This window comes from Terrapene carolina, unplaced genomic scaffold (genome assembly GCF_002925995.2).
Source record: "Terrapene carolina triunguis isolate 2854851 unplaced genomic scaffold, T_m_triunguis-2.0 Scaffold85, whole genome shotgun sequence".
NCBI lineage: Eukaryota > Metazoa > Chordata > Testudines > Emydidae > Terrapene > Terrapene triunguis.
This window is the reverse complement of record NW_020664436.1, coordinates 55,304,341-55,325,969: the sequence shown is the minus strand read 5'-3', so window position 1 is coordinate 55,325,969 and position 21,629 is coordinate 55,304,341. Positions and strand designations below refer to the sequence as shown.

Sequence of the window (21,629 nt, the reverse complement as noted above, 5' to 3'; positions counted from 1 at the left end):
GGAAATTTATCTCAGGATAATCCTCAAGAAAATACATTTCAAAGGGTGACTGAACTATAAAAGTGAGGGGCAAAACCACCTCAAGTTATCTCTCCCTATCCATCTCTCTCTTTCACTGAAGAAAATAAAAGAAACAGCCTATGGACTTTGGGAGCAGATCCTGACCTGAAACTTGGTCAGCAGTGTTACTGGGAACCTGTGGTAAGAATGTCACCTTGAACCAAGTCTAGTTTGTTAAATTTAGTACTAGGACCCATTTTATCTTTATTTTTCGTGGGACCATTTCTGACTTTTAGTGCCTTATACTCACTTAAAACCTATTTCTTTGTAGTTAAATAAACTAGTTTTATTCTTGGAGCAAAAGTAATCCAGTGTTGTGAGCAGTGTGGGTAAATCCATTTACGGTAGCAGACTGTTGTATATTGATCCCCTAAGAGGGGCAATGGACCTAATATATCTGGATTGTCCAGGAGAGGGCTAGACAGTGAAAAATGTATGTTTTGGGGGGGAAATCCAGGACTGAGAGTGTGTTGGGGTCACCTTGCAAGTAGTAACCAAGGCTGCTGGAAGCTAGAGAGTGTGGCTGGTGTTTGCTAACAGGATGCTGGGGGCACAGTTGCTGGACCAGGGCTGTGGCTATACACAGACACTCAGGGTATAACCTGCATGCTGTTTGGTTGTTTGTGAGGAACCCAGGTTGGACTCATCAGCAAAGCATTTTGAGGCACCCCAGGTTGCAGGACCGGTGTGAGACAGCCCCTCATTGGTCTGGATTGCACCCCGGAGTGCCATACAGGCCATTAAGGGTGATTAGGTCTAATTGCCAAACAATGGAGCAGCCATCATAGGGACATTATCTGAGATGGTCTGGCTGGCTACCTGGGGGAAAAAAAACAGTCTCTGGCTAAAAGAAGACTTCACATGTAGGCTCTATAAGAAAATCCATTGAGATATGTGGTAATTGGGTAAAGAATGTAAATTGGGTCTGTTCTGTTCCTGCAACTCAAAGGGAAGCCCATCTAGATGAGCTCGTAATGAACCACAAGATTAAATGAGTTTAGATAGGAGTGTCATCTGTTTGTTGTTTTGAAATAATTTTCTTTAATGTTTTGTTCTGTTTGCTAATAAACTCGTTTGTTTTAAGAAGGCTGCTGTTCACTATATCACCATGTACTGAACACCTGTGTTTCTTCCCTTCAGGAGTCTGTGATGACTCCCAAAGGGAAGAAACACAGGTGTCCAGTCAGATCTGCACAGTAATAAGCTAGCATAGACAGGGTGTTGCATGCAGATCCTGGTCTAACGGGGAGAATTGCGACTTTTCACCCTCAGATAGGTCAGGGCACGAGACCTAAAGTTTGAAGGAGAGCACTCAGAGAGACTAGAAAGGAGACAGAGGTGCAGCTATCCCTGTAACTCTGACAGTAATCTTTAGCAAACGTTATATACATTTAAAACACACACATTAAAAGGTTTTAACATATGGTGCATCGCTTTCACATCTTTCTACAGAAAGATGTTTCAGGTCAGTTCTATAAAGTTTCCTTTGTTGCTGGCAGTGAAAATGAACTAGGAAGACACAAAAGAAATCCCAAAACCTCTCAGTAAAAGCACCGATATAGTAATGTTGAATATAAAATGTATGTACCTTGCCCATGAGTGCAGTGGTGCATTTAGTAGTAAAACTCCTGCCTCAGAATGAATTTCTTTCAGAGAGGCTTTAATCTCTGACCAAATCCAAGAGAGCATGATACTTTAAAAAGGAGAAAGAAATTACTGCAGGGAAGTGGACTCATGCTATGTATTCAGGGATTTCACTACTTACAGTACAAGGCTTTAGAAATGCAATGAAAACACTCTGGGGTAGAAGTGCATACTGGCAGAAAGGTGGACAAAATGACCCAACAGGTCTTTTCCATTTCAAATATCAGTAATTCCATGACTATTACACATACATTCCATTGGCATTGGTGCCATTACACAGATATAAAATATAATGAATGAGAGATACCAAATAAGCTACTAAAATATCGGTGTTCACTTTTACTGACACGGACCCAAACCTCTATTTTTGTCGCTGCCATGGCCAAATTGCTCCTTTGTTTTAGACAATCAGAAACCAGATTAGTCATCAAAGCAGAGTTTACATGTGTTTTTTCAATGGTTAGAGATATTATTTAACAATTTGTATCCATTAGCAAGATTTAAAAGTTTGACTAGATAACACATTTCGTATGGTATACTTAGACTATGTAAGAAGCAACGGTATTTCTGCTACCATCAATATATTAATAGGAAGAATGTTCTAGTCAGGAGTTTCTACAAATTACTTCCAGCAAACCAATGTTTGAAAGGTGTCCCACACCAACCATCTGACACTAACTGAGCATGCTAAGAGAAAATGTTGCTTATTAAGATTTTTTCCCCCTTCATGCCTATGAACTTCCCATAATTTGTCATGATCCCAAATTCTGACACCTGACAACTTGTTCAGTACTCTGTGGGTTCTGTCAGCATACTAGTGGCAGTATCTGCCACTAGATTTTCTTTACACACAATGCCGGGAGATACTGAAACCACATTATATACAATCCACATTATTTGGATTGTCTCACTTTCATCCACTCTTCAGTATTTATTTCTTAAGTCATAAGTATTAGCAAATATAGAGATATCTGATGCCAGTACAGCAGTGGTTGCAATGAGGAAGAAATCCCCACAAAAATAATAGCACTCAGAGTGTTCCATAGGCTGTTTACTCAATCCATAATTGACTGGCACCTATGCTATAGTGACTGGGTTTGACAAGTGGTGACTGGACAGCATGCCATCTTAACAGATGGATGTAAGTACAAAGAGTTTATGTATGTGCCTCAGATGGGTTTACTGAGCGCAGGATTCACAGATGGGACTGTCCGAACATCTGTTTGTCCTGAGTTTACTTGTTACGTGTAAGGCAACGTTCCATCATTAATCCAGCTCAGGTCTGGATTAACATTTTTTTAAAAAACAAAAGCCAAATACAGACTGCAAACTCCTAAGGAAATTTAGTTTGGTGTGGTTGATTCAATCTTAGTGTTGCATTTGGTGTGCATGTATGTGGAGTTGGGGGCAGGGACAAGAAAAAAATTCCAGTGGGGTCCTCAATTTTTAGATCTATTCAAGTTGCATTTTGTTAGGAAAGAGAGTAACTAGTCTCCACTATCTTAGATAGGACTTGAATTTAAGTAGCATACATAAACTTTGCCAAGAGTTTGTATTAATGCTTCAGATAAAGGAGACAGCAGTAATGCCAGGCTTTGTTTGAATAACTGTATAGTTCCGATTCACTTTTTTCTCACCGTTTAGAGTTTTTGCCTCCTATAAATATTTTTCTTAGGAAGGTAGTCTTTATATTGTGCAATGGAATCCATCTCCAATCACCACCAATCGGTCTGTTGGGTGCAATAACAGTGCACAACAAAAGACATTTCCAGCCCTTAGTCTTATACAGGCTTACTATTTAGGTATACGCTGAATACTTAATAATTCTATATCTGCACAAGCTGAATTGTACATTAAAATCACCTAGATTCATTCAAAATAATACTCCCAGAACAGTCATTGGAACAGCCAGAAACGTTTCAGAACTACGTTCTTAAGGAATACACTTCCATAGTGTAGATTGTAGACCTACTTCCTGGTCCTGAAGCTTTTGTCAAATCTGTCAGTGGTTTTCTACAAGATAAACTACTCAACAGACTAATTTGAGATGAATAACAATTACCATTTAGTAGCCACCTTCAGTTTACCTGAACATATCTCTTTGATCAACAAATCAGACTGGAAATCTCATGAGTTCAGGAAGTCAAAGGATTTCCATTACTTTTTTTTTTGAAACCATGTCAGAAATACTATGCTATACACTCGTATTTTAATATTTCACTTCCAGCCCCATAGGCAGGCCTGGAAGTTCAGGCAGTTCAGAGGTACAATTAACTCTTCCAAACTTCAATAGTGATTTTGTTCAGGGTGGGTATTCATTTTATCAGAACTAGTTCTACCATGCCAAGGTTCTATGTTAGGGAGGTGTGACAAAGTTCCTCCTCTATCTTGGTGGGTCCTGCGCTTATTGGCAGATTTTCTTGCCTCAGAGATTCACCATGTGGGTTGGGGAACAGCCCAGAGACCTTCCCCTCTGGAAGAACCCACAGTCCAGGTCAATTGGGAGGTTTGGGGGGAACCCAGGCCCGCCCTCTACTCCGGGTACCAGCCCAGGGCCCTGTGGACTGCAGCTGTCTATAGTGCCTCCTGTAACAGTTGCATGACAGCTACAACTCCCTGGGCTACTTCCCCATGGCCTCCTCCAAACACCTTCCTTAGTCTCACCACAGGACCTTCCTCCTGGTGTCTGATAATGCTTGTACTCCTCAGTCCTCCAGCAGCACACCCTCACCCTCACTCTCAGCTCCTTGCGCCTCTTGCTCCCAGCTTCTCACACTCGCACCACAAACTGAAGTGAGCTCCTTTTAAAACCCAGGTGCCTTGATTAGCCTGCCTTAATTGATTCTAGCAGCTTCTTCTTAATTGGATCCAGGTGTCCTAATTAGCCTGCCTGCCTTAACTGGTTCTAGCAGGTTCCTGATTACTCTAGTGCAGCCCCTGCTCTGGTCACTCAGGGAACAGAAAACTACTCATCCAGTGACCAGTATATTTGCCCTCTACCAGACTTCTGTACCCCACTGGTCTGGGTCTGTCACAGATGGTAAACATCAATTATAAAGACAGGTTTCAGAGTAGCAGCCGTGTTAGTCTGTATCCGCAAAAAGAACAGGAGTACTTGTGGCACCTATTTGTTAGTCTCTAAGGTGCCACAAGTACTCCTGTTCTTTTATCAATTATAAAGAACATCACTGAGAACACATCCCCTCTGTTCTACTCAAAAGATTTTCATGGCAAATCTAGATAAAAGTTTCTCACAAAACTCATTAAATAAGCCTTTTTATACAGTGCACATAGATACTAGATAAAGGACAATAGCTTCAAGAATTCACAATACCCTTGAATGTTTTGCTGCTTCCCAGCAGTGAAAGTAAAAAAAAACACTGTATCTGTTTCTTCTTCTGCTTTTCTCTTCTCTTTTTGAATGAATGTAGAAGGCAACTGTCAACCTAAGGCCTGGTCTACACTACGACTTTAATTCGGATTTAGCTGCGTTAATCCGAATTAACCCTTCACCCGTCCACACTACAGAGCCAGTTAATTCGAATTAAAGGGCACTTAAAATCGATTTCTGTACTCTACCTCGACGAGCGGAGTAGCGCCTAAATCGATTTTGTTAATTCGAATTAGGGTTAGTGTGGCCGCACACCACCGAATTACTGTGGTTAAAGTAATGGGGTAGTGTGGCCGCACACCACCGAATTAATGTGGTTAAAAACCGAATTAATGTGCTTAGTGTGGCCGCGCACAATCGAATTTATACAACCTGTTTCCCAAATTCGAATTATCTAAATTCGGATTAATCCTGTAGTGTAGACATACCCTAAGAGAACGATATCGTCTATTCACAGAGAAGGAACAGCAAATCAGAGTTCCCACACAACACCTCTTATGTTCCTTGACCATGTCCCTAAGGATAGTCTAGTTTAGTGGTTCTCAACTCGTGGCCCACTTGCGGCCCAATCAGCACACAGCTGCAGCTCATAGACATCCTCAGGGACGTAACTAGGGTGGAGTGGGAGGGGCACCTGCACCAGGTGCAAAGCTGACAGGGGGTGGGTGGGATGCAAAAATGGGGCAGCACTGGATCGGCCCAAGCATCAGCCCCTCTCCCCCCCACCTTTCCCCCTGGCAGAATCAGGCCCAGCAGCATTGGCAGGAGGCCAGGTTGCTCAATGCCCCCTGCAGGATCGCTGGTCCAATGACGCTGGGTGGAGTGGCACTAGGACCACAATGGGGTCTCATTGTGAAAGAGGTTCCATCCTGTTGTTTGCTAAAATGCAGATTTGCCTTGTCTCCCTCAAGGACCTTGTTTATTATTTATATGTAAATGAGATAAACACACATTTCTTTGTTTAAGTTCTGCTTGACCAGTCCTGCCTAATCCGGGCTATGTGGGTTTGAACATGTGCTACCAACATAATTCAGGGGAATTCATAACTTTATATATAATGTTGCTACATGCATTTCTCCATATTGTTGACTGGTGAGTTATTAGTTTTCAAAAGATATCTCACAAGGCATATTTTGTACAAAGATTTTTACAATAGTATGAATATAGAATCATAGAACTGGAAGGGACCTCGAGAGGTCATCTAGTCCAGTCCCCTGCACTCAAGGCAGGACTAAGTATTATCTAGACCATCCCTGACTGGTGTTTGTCCAACCTGCTCTTACAAATTCCCAATGATGGAGATTCCACAACCTCCCTAGGCAATTTATTCCAGTGCTTAACCACTCTGACAGTTAGGAAGTTTTTCCTAATGTCCAACCTAAACCACGTTTGCTGCAGTTTAAGCCCATTGCTTCTTGTCCTATCCCCAGAGATTAAGAAGAACAATGTTTTTCCCTCCTCTTTGTGACAACCTTTTATGTACCTGAAAAACGGTTATCATGTCCCCTCTCGGTCTTCTTTTCTCCAGACTAAACAAACCCATTTTTTTCAATCTTCCCTCATAGGTCATGTTTTCTAGACCTTTAATCATTTTTCTTGCCCTTCTCTGGACTTTCTCCAATTTGTCCACATCTTTCCTGAAATGCGGCACCCAGAACTGGACACAGTACTCCAGTTGAGGCCTAATCAGTGCAGAGTAGAGCGGAAAAATTACTTCTCGTGTCTTGCTTACAATACTCCTGCTAATGCATCCCAGAATGATGTTTGCTTTTTTTGCCACAGCATTACACTGTTGACTCATATTTAGCTTGTGATCCACTATGACCCCCAGATCCCTTTCCACAGTACTCCTTCCTAGGCAGTCATTTCCCATTTTGTATGTGTGCAACTGATTGTTCCTTCCTAAGTGGAGTACTTTGCATTTGTCCTTATTGAATTTCATACTATTTACTTCAGATCATTTCTCCAGTTTGTCCAGATCATTTTGAATTTTAATCCTATCCTCCAAAGCACTTGCAACCACTCCCAGCTTGGTATCATCTGCAAACTTTATAAGTGTACTCTCTATGCCATTATCTAAATAATTGATGAAGATATTGAACAGAACCGGACCCAGAACCGATCCCTGCGGGACCCCACTCATTATGCCCTTCCAGCATGACTGTGAACCACGGATAACTACTCTCTGAGAACCATTTTCCAACCAGTTATGCACCCACCTTATAGTAACTCCATCTAGGTTACATTTCCCTAGTTTGTTTATGAGAAGGTCATGCGAGACAGTATCAAAAGCCTTACTAAAGTCAAGATATACCACATCTACTGCCCCCCCGCCATCCACAAGGCTTGTTACCCTGTCAAAGAAAGCTATCTTGACAAATCCATGCTGACTGTTATTTATCACCTTATTATCTTCTAGGTGTTTGCAGATTGATTGCTTAATTATTTGCTCCATTGTCTTTCCGGGTACAGAAGTTAAGCTGACTGATCTATAGGGGTGCATTTGGTCACAGCTTTCAATCACTGGCCTTTTGATAGTGGGGGGGACTGTGCTGAAATTGTCTTCTCCCCTGACATTTCTACACACCACCTCAAAAATCCTATAAAACAGTTTGGAGTCCTGATCCATATTTACCAACAAGGGCCGTCCTCCCCCATTCATTATATTTATCTTCAGGTTTGGTAGTGTTTGCATTAGTTGTATCATGCATAGTAAAGCTTCACATTTAAGTACACAAATATCACAGGAAAATTGGAGTTACCAAGCTCGCTCCAACCAGTGGTCTACCTCAGGTCCACTGAACAGGTTTTCTGTTTAAATAATAACCCAAATCCTGCTTTCCATCTGTATTTCATAATTAGGCAAAACGCCTATTGACTTCAATGGCATTGATGGAAGTTTATCTAATGATTAAAATACTAGACAGAAAATAAAAATATCACTTAGAATGTTATTCTATGAAATGTTAAAATATTTTATCTTTAATAGTTACTCTTAAAATCATTGTTGCCTTAGCTAACTAAAATGTGTCATATCAGTATTTGCAGTATTCCCTATATTATTAAAGGCAAAATTGTGGGATCCAGAGTTGCCCTACTTTGTGTTCAGGCTTGTATACATTCAGATATTTTTGAATAACATTAGATTCAAAAAGTTTATTATTCTACTGAGGTATTTCCTTTTCACTTGCTCTGACTTGAAGGTGTAGTTAGAAATAGTAGGGCTCTCGTTCTAAAACTCCAGGTCAATAACGAAGTATTCTCAGCTAACAAAAAAAGTATCAAAAGGATAAAAATATATCAAAGATATGGACAGAAGAGAAAACCGAGGAGAGTATAAACTTAAAACACTAGCTCCATAGGTCACAAATATGGAAGATAGGACACCTCTATTTAAAGTTTTTCAGTTTATGGATCAAAATTCAGTGTCACTCATTTTTTCATGAATGAGTGCTACTAAATAACTACAGATTTCAGAGTGGGAGCTGTGTTAGTCTGTATCAGCAAAAACAACGAGGAATCCTTGTGGCACCATAGAGACTAACACATTTATTTGGGCATAAGCTTTCATGGCCTAGAGCCCACTTCGTCAGATTTCTACAGTATTTCTTAACATTTGCTTACAGAGTGAGCCTGTCTGAAACATTAAACAGTCACACAAAAAGTATTTTTCAGTTGCAATATAACTTAGGGCATGATCCTGCAACCTGCTGAGCAATTCCTGGGAGTGCTGAGCACTCTATTTATCTTGAATTCAGTGCAATTTTAGTGAGCTTGCAGGATGGAGCCTTAACTCATCATCTGGCACAGACAGAAGAGGAAAGATTATAGGGTTCTTTTGTAGAAAAGTTTTCTTCTTGCTTAATCATTCCCTTTTCTATTCCCCTTTCTTATTCTTCACCGATTTTTTTTTTCCAGAAGATACTTTGTGATCTCACAGCTATACTACCTTTAGCATTACCATACATATGGGAAAATCTGTCTGCCTCATTAAATCCCTGATGCAGTGTGTTGCATATGTACCGTATTATTACTGGTGACATCAGGTTATATTGCACAATAATTGTAAAGTTACTTGTAAATATGTTGTTTCTTCCCCTCCAGGCTGAATTAAGAGAAGTGCACATGGAAAGGAGATTCTTGTGTTTTTGTTTTATTTTAATTGGCTGAACTTGATACTCATGATAATGAAAGACTTGCAGTACTAGCTACCTTCAGGCTCAGTGTGGACTGGTGCTGTGCAGTCTTTTTCTACAGAGCTAAGGTACAGCACCTGAATGCTGACTAGCTTCATTCCTCTTATTTCTGTCCTTGAATCGCTCTTCAGCAAAGACTGGAAATCGTGTCAAATCATACTAACCTGTGATATGTGCTATTGATATGCATATAGTACCCAATACTTGGCAACATTTGGAAGATATAAGGCGAGAAATAAGGAAGCTTCTTTTTACCTCTGTTGATATCCATGGAGATATATATAAGACCTTTTTTGCAGGGATGTAGTGGGAATATGAAAATGTTGCTAAAATACTTGTTCTAACCATGGCTTCTAACTTGTTGGGATCCCTATGGTTCTATTCTGTTATCCCTCCTGTTCGGTATGTATGTAGAGTATTGTTGCTGAGGGAGAAAATGAGATGATACAATATGCAGTGCCAGCAATATGTGGATGGCACTTGGTTGTACATCTTCTTTTGTTGAATCTGGCTTCTCTAGTTTTCTCTGTTAACAGTGTGTAACACAGAACGTATGAATGGCCATACTGGGTCAGACCCAAGGTCCATCTAGCCCAGTACCCCAAAGGGAATGAACAGAGCAGGTAATCATCAAGTGATCCATTCCCTGTCACTCATTCTCAGCCTCTGGCAAACAGAGGCTAGGGACACCATAGATAGGGCTATGTTTATGCCAGATAAGATAGAAGTCATTCTGCTGTGTAGGGAGAAATGGGGAAGTCTTGCTCCATCATTTGTTTTATCTGCATTCTCTGATGGACCCCAGTTAATCAAAACTCTTAACTTTAAGAGTGTGAGTAGTTCCATTCATGCTTACATGGTTTTCTAGATCATGGCCATAGTTGCAGCAATTTGTCATGCCTATTGTCATCTAGGTTTCCCCAGGAAGCTGTGGCCCTTCCACTCAGATGCAGACTTTGCTACCAGAGCTGGTCAGAACATTTTGAAATTTCATGAAAAATGGTGATAAGAATTCTGTGGGGAAAAAAATACCAAAAAATTCTTACCAATTTTTTAAGCAGCGGTGCTTGCCTCAACGATCTGTGTGTTTGTCACCATCAAGATAGACTATGACATTGTGCTGTAGTTGGTGTTAAAAAGAACTCAGAAGATGACCCTTGAAAGAGGACTTAGGTTCTTCAGATGATGCAGAGTGCAGCAGTTCTGCTGAATGTTGGGTTGGGTTTATATGAGTATTTTTCACTAGTACTCCATGCCATGCTTAGTTTGTACCTGTTTGAAAGCACTTGCAGACCCAGAAAATAAAATTTCCACAGCTCAAGCTGGGTCTTGGAGGGGCACATATTTCAGCCCTGCCTGGGGGGGCATGTGGAATTCCTTCTGATTGGCTGTTTTCACCAATTCTCTCCCCTCAGGAGCCAAACTCATTTCACAGGAGGGGAGGAAGGAGCCCCAACAGTTGCTGGAGGAGCAGAGTTGATGCACGGGTGGGGGGTGGAGCAGGGTCAGAACAGATGTGGGGTCAGAATTGATAGGGGGCGTGGGTCAGAATTGATGGTGAGCTGTGGAGCAGAACAGATGTGGGGGTAAAATTGATAGGGGGGATGGACAGGCAGGTGTGATAATGCTCTCATTTCTGCAGAAAATGATAGGGCCCTCCCACTTCTTTCAGACAACTTTAAGTGCTGGCTCTATGCTCTTCTCAACCTTCCTGTTCACTTCCACATACAATTTAAAAAGTGTCAGTTGCAAAATATTTAGAATCCCTAATGGTCTAGGATCCAAATTTGTGAGAAATTCCCTACCGTCCTGTGTCCTGCTGCAGAAGTTAAGATCTGCTGTGTTTCTCCTGCTGACTGGATCTGGAACTTAATTGTTTAAGATCAGTGGTAGGTCATTCTCGGTTGAGAGTAATCAATAGGAGGATGGGAGCAGGTCTGGCCTAGCCAAAGCTATAAATGTAGAGGGCTCATGAGAGCAGAGAAAGCCCATGACAGAGTGAGTGAGAGATTGCATAGCAAGTGAGTGAGCTGTTAAGGTAAGGAGGGTTTAACTGTAGGGAGAGGAGTCCGAAGGATTTAACAATTAGAAAGGCACCAAACTCCCAAGAAAAGTAATTGATGGAATAAAGAGATCCCAATACATTTCACAAACATCCTCTAAACTTAAGCTGAATAAAAAAGCAGATAGAACACCAGTATCAGAGTGGGGGCTACCCAATTTATTGCACTGAGTGCAATATGTATGATTACCTGCCTTGCAGGCAGATGGTGTATGTGTGCATGCAACTCAAAGCCCTCAGAGACAGAGTACAGGCTCTGAAAGCAAAGGGAGACAGAGAGGTACACAGAAGACATATAGCAGTCCCACCTCTTGTCCAACAGCCCTGTACTATTAAGGAGAATGAAAGTCTGGGGCAGGAGACCATGAAGCTGGAGTGGAGGGAAATGATCCCATAGTTGGGAAGCATCTTTTAGATAATGTCATGGTATCCTCTCGCATTGAGGATATCCCTGTTGGGGGGTGGGGAGACGGGATTCTAATTATTAGGAAGATACAGGCAATAGCAGTGGAGGAGCCAATTTTTAGAAATACAGATAGTTGGGTTTGTGATGACCAGGAGAACCACATGGTAAATTGCTTGCCAGGTAAGAAGGTAGCAGAATTGCCCTGTTCTGTATACTTCCCCCTGAGGCCCTGGTATGGGCCACGGTCAGAGAGAGGATACTGGGCTAGATGGACCTGGTCATACTCAATATGGGAATTCTTATGTTCTTATGAGGCATATTTGTTTATGTAGCACAGTGATGGCAGGACTACAGTTCATGAATTTAAACTGATAGCCTCAAAGTGACTATTTTATGTCATGAAATTTTAAATGTGTTATTAAATTGCCCAGATGCCATGATGGTAGTTCATAAAGATACCAGAATAAAAAACAGAATTGCCCTTCCTAAATGAAGATAGTTGATATCAGACAAAGACGAGACCACCACATTCGTTTTTACCCATGACTTCAATTGTAACTAAACCTAGGTTGCAACAGAGGAAGGCTAGTACATTCAAAAACAATGGCAAATGTAAGTGATAACTTCTATCATATTGTGAGACTTCAGTTGTATTTTTAACCACTTCAGTATTGCATAGAATACCAGGTAAAATACACTTCCAGAGCTGACCAAGGTACCTTGTAAGTGCCACTTTGAAACATTAGAGAGACAAGGTAGGTGAGGTAATATCTTTTATTGGACCAACTTCTGTTGGTGAGAGAGACAACATTAATTGGTCCAATAAAAGGTATTATCTCACACACATTTTCTGTCTAGTGTCCTGGGACCAAAATGCAGCTACAGCAACACTACATACAACTTTGAAACATTGGCGTTCCTGTGCTACCATTATGGTGGCATTTAAAGAAACTCTTCTAACTTTTCTAGCTGTGGTGGCACTATGCGTGGAAGGGGTGACCACTGAGAATTTATATTGCATTCATGTGTTCATTATCTGTGCTAGCTAAAAAGGGACGGGTCAACTAAAGAAAATAAGAACTGACCTCATTCAGACCCTTTCTGAGATTAACTAGACAAAATAAGAACTGATCTGATTTAGACCCTTTCTGAGGTTGAAAAAAGCTTGACTATCTTTGCTTTCCTATTGCTTTTCATTCTCCTAAATTAGGGCTACCCAGAGGATTCAGGGGGCCTGGGGCAAAGCAATTTCGGGGGCCCCTTCCAGAAAAAAAAGTTGCAATACTATAGAATACTATATTCTTGTGGGGGCCCCTGCAGGTCCTGGGGCCTGGGGCAAATTGTCGTCCGCCCCCCCCCCCCCCCCCCCCCCGGGGCGGCCCTGTCCTAAATCCCTTCAGACTCAGTCAGGACTAGAAACAGAAATGCCAAAGCACTGCATTAGAGGCTGGGTTTTTTTAGGTGTTTTTGGTGTCACCAGAGGCTGGAGGTAGTTTTGTAGACCCAACTGGTCTGGATAACATTTGGATACATATCCAAACTTTTGGTTGCTAATGAATCCTGGGAGCCTCTTGTAGTTTTCACATGGCTACTAACTATACAGCCTAAATCCACAGATTTTTATACTTCCATATGTGATCTAAAATAGGCTGATGGATCTTAAATAAGGAGAATGATTTTTTTCCCCCTCTCTTTTAATACAGTGCACAGGAAAATATGAGCGTCCTTTGCTTTCTGTTACACGTGTGCAAACACGCTGTGTAAAACATCCAGTATGATGAATGATAGAATATAGCACATTGTTCCCTTGGATCAGCCTTGAGAATAATCATACTGTTCTTCCTGCAGAATACTCATAAGACTGCTCTGTGGTCAGCAACATGGATTGGAAGGGCAGGGAGTTTGCTGTTGTAGGTTGTTCATCTCAGAGGAGATGTTACACTGGAATACAAAACAGAGACTTTTTCATATTTAAAAAAAAACAGTTTTTTTACAGTGTTTTGATGCAATAAGCAAAGAAAAACTGCTGTATTTGCAGTGAATTCAGTCATTCATGACGGCAGTTTTGATTCCTGTCCTAAAAATGAACTATATGCGTTGTGATTTTTCTCCGGAAGGTTATTGTCAGGGCCCTGAATTTGGGTGCAAAAACAGACTAGGAAAAATATACTGAAATGACATGATATGACCTGAGGTTATTAGCCTCTTATTATGGAGAATGAGTCAGGCTGAGATAAAGAACCATAGCATTCCTTTGTTTGACTGCATGAGGACAGATTATTACATTCTTCTATTTTAGGTTACAATTGATACGAAAGCAAAACTCTTTTTCTTTTATGCCAGTTTGCCTTATGGGTATATTTTGCATCAGAATAGGAGCTGCTGTATCCATTATTAATTATTATTATTGTTGCTTATTATTTGTGTTATGGTAGTGCCTAGCATTTCTAGTCCTGGATCAGGGGGACCCTGTTATGTGAGGTGTTGTACAAAAGGCTGATTGGTTGATTCTTAAGAAGGCAAGGACCAAATGTGGGCTAAAGTAGCTGAAACACATTCAAAGCCTATCTTTGAAACAGCCCTTAGCCTTCTACAGTGCAGAGTGAAGGGAGACGTATTTGCACAGATTTCAAAGCTGTTTCTGAGGAACTGCTGCTGCTTGGTTTTACTGCATTTGGAGTGATTTGCAACCTTTGCCTGGCATGGGGGAAAATATTAGTAGGTGAGAGTGAGTCCACTCATGCTTGGGGCAGGGAGGGAATGGTTCATAAGGACTTCCCGCTTGAAGCACTAGATCATCCACATCTCCTTTCACAACACTGGAAGTCCGTTTCCTGGAAATATCGTCATAGGAAAAGAGTAACCCATAATGGTTAAAGGCACGTTTCCTATCCTGTAATAAGCATCATTCTGCTTTATTGTAGATACCAGCTGCTGGAGGGCATCTAAAATTTACCATCTCCTATGACCTCACAGGGCAGGAAGAAGCTGTTCAAACAATACTGCAGTCTGATATCATCATAGAGGTAAAGTATTTCCATTTCCAGAAACTGACTTTTGTCCATCTCTTCTGTGAACACTGAAGGGTAGTAGTATCCAAAAGTGAGCAGGCGAAACTGACATGTAAAGGTGTGTCTGCAGCCAATTTACAGCAATAAATAAGGATCAGAGCTTAATGACTTAAAACTGGGTAGGCAAGACTAAGTACCTCTACTAATGTTAGAAAATATTGTAGACTACATTTGTAATGATGAGCAAGAAAAATGAAGACATATAATACATTTGTTGATTGAAATAGCATTTGCAGACACTTTAAACCAATATCACACTTTAAACATCTGTGCTATATAGTATCATGTATACTGTGCTTCAGTGGGTTATCTGGATTGTCTCATACCTATGCAAAGCCATGCCACTGGGTTCCAATTGGGTTACCTGGATTTTGCATGCAGTGACTTTCTGCAACAAAGTTCATATCAGGAACATTGGAAAATCCAGTGCATTCCTGATATAGACTGTTCTTATAAAATATGCTTTACAGTTCTTCTTTATACCAAATATCTACAATGATACAGCATCTTTTCTACCCTTTTTTATATTTAATTATATCCCTAACACATCGCTCTCTCTAGGGAGCTGGCTTAAGAATCAGCACTTCAAAGGAGGGCATTCACCTACAGCCATTTGAAGAACACACTGAAGAAGTTGTGCTGAAACCGGACTTATTTACTGTACACGGCACTGACTCTCCAGTCAGCAAAAGGGAATTCATGACTGTGCTGGCAAATATAAAGAGGCTCCTCATAAGAGCCACATACAGCTATGGGATGTCTGCCATCTACAGGTATATGTGGGAACTGCATGTATGACAATGTTCTGCAGGCCCTCTGATGAATGCTTTTATTTTCTCTTTGTGCAGGGCTGAGGTTGGTGTAATTTAGAAGGATGCTTATTGTTATTTTTCCTCAATTAAATCTTTAACATTTATTTAAGTCTTAACATTTTCAAATAGTCTGCATTTTTCCCATTCTGACTCTGTATTTTTCAGCTTCTACTGGCAAACCCACAACAAAGTGAAATCATGTGGACTATTAAAGAGAGAATCACAATTCTATAAATAAATCTATTTTGAAGCGCTGCAATTCCCTTGTATATGATAAGTGATTCTGATGGCTCATAGTGCTGAGATGCCTTGGGTATGAGAGGAAGATCTTAATTTTTGTTTCCTCATTTAAAGAATAGACTATGCCAGGATGTTCAGACCATGCATCAGAGAGGGATCCTTTAGCACTCCACATGAATAAAAAACAAATTGACAAAACGTAGCTAGAGGGATATTTTTTAAAATTGGCATTGTATCTACAACTAGGTAATCCCAAACCTTTCCCCCTGATTTATGTCAGATTATTCTGCTGTCTGGTCTTCTTAAAATCAATGGTTTCATTTGAAGTCTTCTGAACTCTTTCTATAAAATGAATGATGTGTGCACTGAGGAGCTTTATATGAGCTGGCACAGCAGCAATCCCATCTAGGTGGCTGCAGTGTGCAGTCTCCAATACCTACAAAACTCTGTGGTTCCATGTATAAAGCTAGCATTGGATTTGAAATTTCTGTTAGTGCATTAGTGGACACTGCAGGTGGGCCAAAAGTCAGCCTGGTTCCTGGTACTGTAGATTTATCCTTTGTTAATACACTATTGCTCAGGGACTTGAATCATGTTTGTAAAACTTGGTACTGGAATTAATTCCAATTTATGTTGCATTGTGGTTTTCCACTCCTAGGGTTTAATATCTGAAGTGTAGACTAACCCACAAACCAGTCACTTCAGTGATCTAAACCAACTGGAGGTAGAGAGAGCTGACTGCACTCCTGTGATTACTTGTCTTGAATGAAGTACTATCTGAAAGAGGAGAGTAATCAAAATCTCTGTGTTGCCCTGTTCCACTAGAACAGATTCCTAGATATAGTATATGGAAGCATCTGCTAACATTTCCAATACTTTCCAATTTCACACCTTTGCTTAGGGAGCTTAAAACTTAATCATTTTAAGTGGTATCCAGCTGAAACATGGCAAATAATTTGAAAGCAAATAAATACCGATTTTGCAACTGTGCAGAGTGTCTTAAATCACTAAAGCCATTGTTTTAATTCCAAGTGGGTTAAACAAAGATTGCTTGCTGACATATAGCTTGCTGACATCAACTTTTGTACAGATGTCCAGGGATATTTGTCCCTGTAACATTTGATCTTGCTTCTTTAATCTCTTCCTTCCCTTTCTCCTACTTTGTTACTTAAGACACTTTTCTGTGTCTTGCTCCTTTAAACTTGAGAACAAGCGAAGCTGCAAAATTTGGTTCTAGATCTAAATTTTCCTCAACTTAGTAGTGTTTGTATCTGGCATTTTAGTTTGACGCATTGTGGAGGAGAGAGCCTGCCACCAGGTTTAGCTCCAGATCCAAACTTCAGCAAAGGTCAGGGGGTTTCAAATCTGAGTGTCTTGGCATGGGCCGATCTCTATTTAAAACTTCCTCCTACAAACTCCCAAGTAGTGCCTAGAGTCCTGCCTGCCAAGTTTCCACTCCCCTTTTGATTCCCCACAGTCTTCTTCTTGACAGAGTACTCCTTTTAACATTTAAAGCTAATATGCTGATTCATAAACTGTGCCATGCAGGTTAAATATGATAGCTAAACATTATGAAAAGATGCATAGAACCCCAGACTCTCAGAAACATGGTAATACTTTTCTTATAAGCACTTTTTCTCAAAAGCAGATCTCAAAGCACGTTGTAAAAGAAGGCAAATATTATTTTCCCTGTCTGTAAAATGGGGCCCACCATTGAAGGGACTTGCCAGGGCATTCCAGCGGCTGCTGGCAGAACCCAGGACTCCTGATTCCCCGTCCAGTGCACTATCCACTAGGTAACACTGCCTCCCCTTTAAAGGAAGCCCCTTTGCTGCTGAGATGGTGCAAAGCATTTTGGGGGCACTTGAAAGTTTCATGGAAAAAGAAACCTCTCTGCTGAGAAGTATCCTTAGGGAAGCTCACCAGGAGAACATATGGATGGGTCAGAATAAAAATCCCTAATAAGTGCTCTGCAGGTTTGTGGCAGTCTCCCTCCAGTTGCAATGGGATTATGGTTGAAAATGCAGGTCCCACAAGGGCTATGATAAAAAAGTAGCTGTTAGTCATTTAGAAGAGTGTTCTCTATTTTTATTGTCTTTGGCTAAACATTGACTTTGAGTTGCTCTCAGTCCACATCTCCCACCATCTCTGGGGATGTTCTGCCTGTGTTCACCACAGACATAATACTCCTAATCAATGCTGATGGTACAGCCTCCCTTCCACACACAGCAGTGGCTGGTAAATCTGTGATCCACCCATTAGTATTGTTTAAAGTAGCTTTTTGTGTTTGTTTATAATACCACTAGTATCATGCAAAGCCTTTCAAACTCTGAAGATAGTAAACCACGATAACCAAAGAGCAAGCTGAGTGCCATCAGGGTGCTCAGTGCTGTACAATACAGAGGAAGACATGGTGTGAAACCCAGGCTCCCACTGAAGTCTATGGGAGTTTTGCTAAGATTTCACCCAGGGCCTCTGTAATTAAGTTGATCTTTTGCTGTCCATTACATCACACATGTACTGCCAATTTCCAGTGAGTGCCTAGGTCTGACTGTGTTATTTTCTGTTAGATTCCATTTCATTCTAATAAAATACTGTAGGCTCCGGGGCTACGTGGTAATACTCTTTACTATCTTGCAAAATACCTGATTCAATTCTCAATTGGATGAACACTCAATAATAATCTTGCACATTAAAATAAATGTATAATATTCTGTTCTCTCCATAAAGGATTTGGCTAAACATTAACTTTATTTCCCGTTCCCTTGGCCCTACAAGTCTTGGGAGTACTGTAGGGAAAATCTTTAAGAGTCTGTGTGCTTTGTGTCACTCAGCAGTGACTCTTCTGGCTGTTTAAAGACTAGTGTTGATGGGTTCTGAAGGAAGTCAGACTTCCCCAGAAAGCTCAGATAGCCCCAAGACTAGGAGTGTGAAAAAAGAAAGTGTATGTGTGAAAATGTTCCTTGGGGGTGTGACAGAGATGCAGAAGTCCCACCCCATCTGGTAAGCATTTGAGGGTTATTAGGTTTCTCCAGTGGGTAAGTTCTACCTCAGAACAGCAGCAGAAATTCAGTAGCTTTAATACCCTGTTCTTTTAAATAGAGCAAATATTCAAACTTCTAATGACATCACATCTGCAAGGATTTTCAAGGGTGATTTGATAGTTTGTGTTTGAGAATCTCTCCACAGAGAGAGTAAATGAGTTGCACAAAGTCAGACAGAACTGAGAATTGAACCCAGGTGTTTGAGTCCCAGTCAGCCTGAGCCTTAACCAGAAGATCATCCCCACCCCCCTATATTTTTTATCCTGACAGAAGGATAAAAAAATAAGCCGTAAAAATTTCAGTATCATGATAATTTGAGAATACTTCCTATTAACGACTAATGTGCCCTTGACTAAGCAACAGCATTTGATCTTGAATGTCTTGTGGATTATTTTAAAGCTAGGGATGTAGTTATCTCATGATTAGGAAATGTCCTCAAATTAACATCTAAATAAAAGCCCATTTAGAGAGGATAAAAACATGAGGAGAAGAGTGAAATGCAGCAGAGGGTTTGAAAGTGATTGTTGCTTTTCTCCCTAAATTGGGAGACTCTGTTAGAGCTGGTGGAATCTTTCGAACTGATCGAACTTTTAAAGTGTATCTACTGTAGTTAGACAGAACTGAAAAGCTCTGTTGTGTCATGTTACTTAATCCAGTATTGTTTAGACTCTGTTCCAAGGAAGCCTGTAGTAATAACATTGATTCTTCACTGTTAATATTTGCCATTGCAGCTAATGTAAATGTGGTGTAGACTGAGATGGGCACTGGAGAGCAGTTCTAGAAATCCTGATCAAGACAATGTATTACTTACAATCTGAAATAGACTCATCACTAAAATAGAGGGGAGGAGGATGGGAAAGGCAAAGCAGTGGGGTCCCCTAAACATACAGAATTAGCTAAAAGACAAATGAACAATGCTCAGGTCACTACCTCATGTTCCTTACGCAGCTGATGTGATTCAGATGCTTGCCATAGCAGGCAGTAAACTATGCTGATACTGTCTGAAATGTCTCCTTCCTTTTTAATCTTATTTGTATTTAGAAGTCAGCAGTTGCCTGCTGACAGTAACAGTCAGTTTAAATATTTGGTCTAGATGGTGAATCTCAGATTGTTCATGTATCTCCAGGATCCAGTGCTCCATTGCTGCCAGCATTATGTATTTTAATGAATGCAGAATGGCACCGAGGAATAGAAATTACAACAATGAAGTGGAAAAAATGCACTGCAGCTTTCTTCAATGAGTAACTGTTTAACACTAAAAACTGTTAAACACATTAAAATCCCATTTAGCAAACAGCAGAACCTAATGAAAATTGGAAGTATTCAGTGAATACAAGTGTGGAATAATATTAGGTGAAATGTTTCTGTGTGTAACGGTTTCTCATTGTTCTAAATTATATTACACAGAGCTGGGAGCAGACCAGCTGTAGTCAATAGGCAAATGAGATTCAACATTTCACTGGCAATTTTTGTTTTGTTTATAGGTCTTTCTTTCTAAATTCTTTGATTTATTCTGTGCCTTTTTCTAGCTTTTCAGTCATGTTTCTTTAATATCTGAAGGGCTAGGGATTGTTCACGGAAAGTAGAACTCAAAAAATGTAATTGCACAACTGGTTTGTAGCAAGAAGCATGGTGGAATAATGAAGGAGAGAGGGAGCTTGCCAGAGACTCAGGTGTGAATTCAGCTCACCCTCTCTGGGTTGAGTTTTATTGCAGGGATTCTAGGTTTTGTCTGAATTGACCCCAATTTGGCAAAAGTCTCTAGCTGTGCATTTCTTCCATGCAATAAATTCAAACCATGGCAAAAAATAACTCCCTTATAAACCACACAGAGTAGCTCTTACATTTCCCCAAATTCCCTGCTCTAGCTTCTAGTACGGGGTGGGCGAACTTTTTGGCCAGAGGGCCACATCTGGGTATGGAAATTGTATGGTGGGCCATGAATGCTCACGAAATTGGGGTTTGGGGTTTGGGAGGGGGTGCAGGCTCTGAGGTGGGGCTGGAGATGAGCGGTTGGGAGTGCAAGACAGTGCTTCAGGCTGGGACTGAGGGGTTCTGAGGACGGGAAGGGGATCAGGGCTGGGGCTGGGGGTTGGGGCTTGGGAGGGGTTCAGGCTCCGGGTGGCGCTTACCTCAAGCAACTCCCAGAAGCAGCGGCATGTCCCCGCTCCGGCTCCTGCGCAGCCAGGTGGCTCTGCATGCTGTCCTGTTTGCAAGTGCCACCCCGCAGCTCCGATTGGCCGTGGTTCCTGGCCAATGGGAGCTGTGGGGCACTGCTTGGGACAGGGGCAGTGTGCGGAGCCCCCTGGCTGCTCCTACATGTAGGAGCCAGAGCGGTGACATACTGCTGCTTCCTGGTGCCGCGTGGAGTGGGGCAAGTCCCTGACCCCACTCCCCGGCTAGAGCACCAGAGCGGGGCATCTGTTCCCCTCTTTCTCTCTGGGAGCAATCCATATATAGCTGGTTGGGGAAATAGATTATTTTTTCCTGTAGAAAATTTTGACTGTGTGCGCACGTTTTTTCAAATCAACATTTTTTTTCAGTTTTTGGCAACCAAAACACCAAACTTTTTTGTTTGAAAACCAAACAATTTTCAGTTTTTCAGTGAACATTGATTTTTTTTTTCACAAAAATTACCATTGTTTCAAAAAAACTATTTGGAAATAGTGAAAATAGGTCAGCTGCACCTCACTAATTCAAATG

At 41.1% G+C, this 21,629-nt stretch overlaps 1 protein-coding gene across 1 annotated transcript in view; it reads left to right on the top strand.

The window, feature by feature from the left end:
* LAMA2 (laminin subunit alpha 2) overlaps window positions 1–21,629 on the top strand; it is a 337,406-nt gene that overhangs the window by 122,921 nt on the left and 192,856 nt on the right. The window contains exons 13-14 of the mRNA XM_029911052.1: window positions 14,684–14,785; window positions 15,392–15,603. Of these exons, the coding sequence (XP_029766912.1) occupies window positions 14,684–14,785; window positions 15,392–15,603 (314 nt within the window). The remainder of the gene's footprint in view (window positions 1–14,683; window positions 14,786–15,391; window positions 15,604–21,629) is intronic.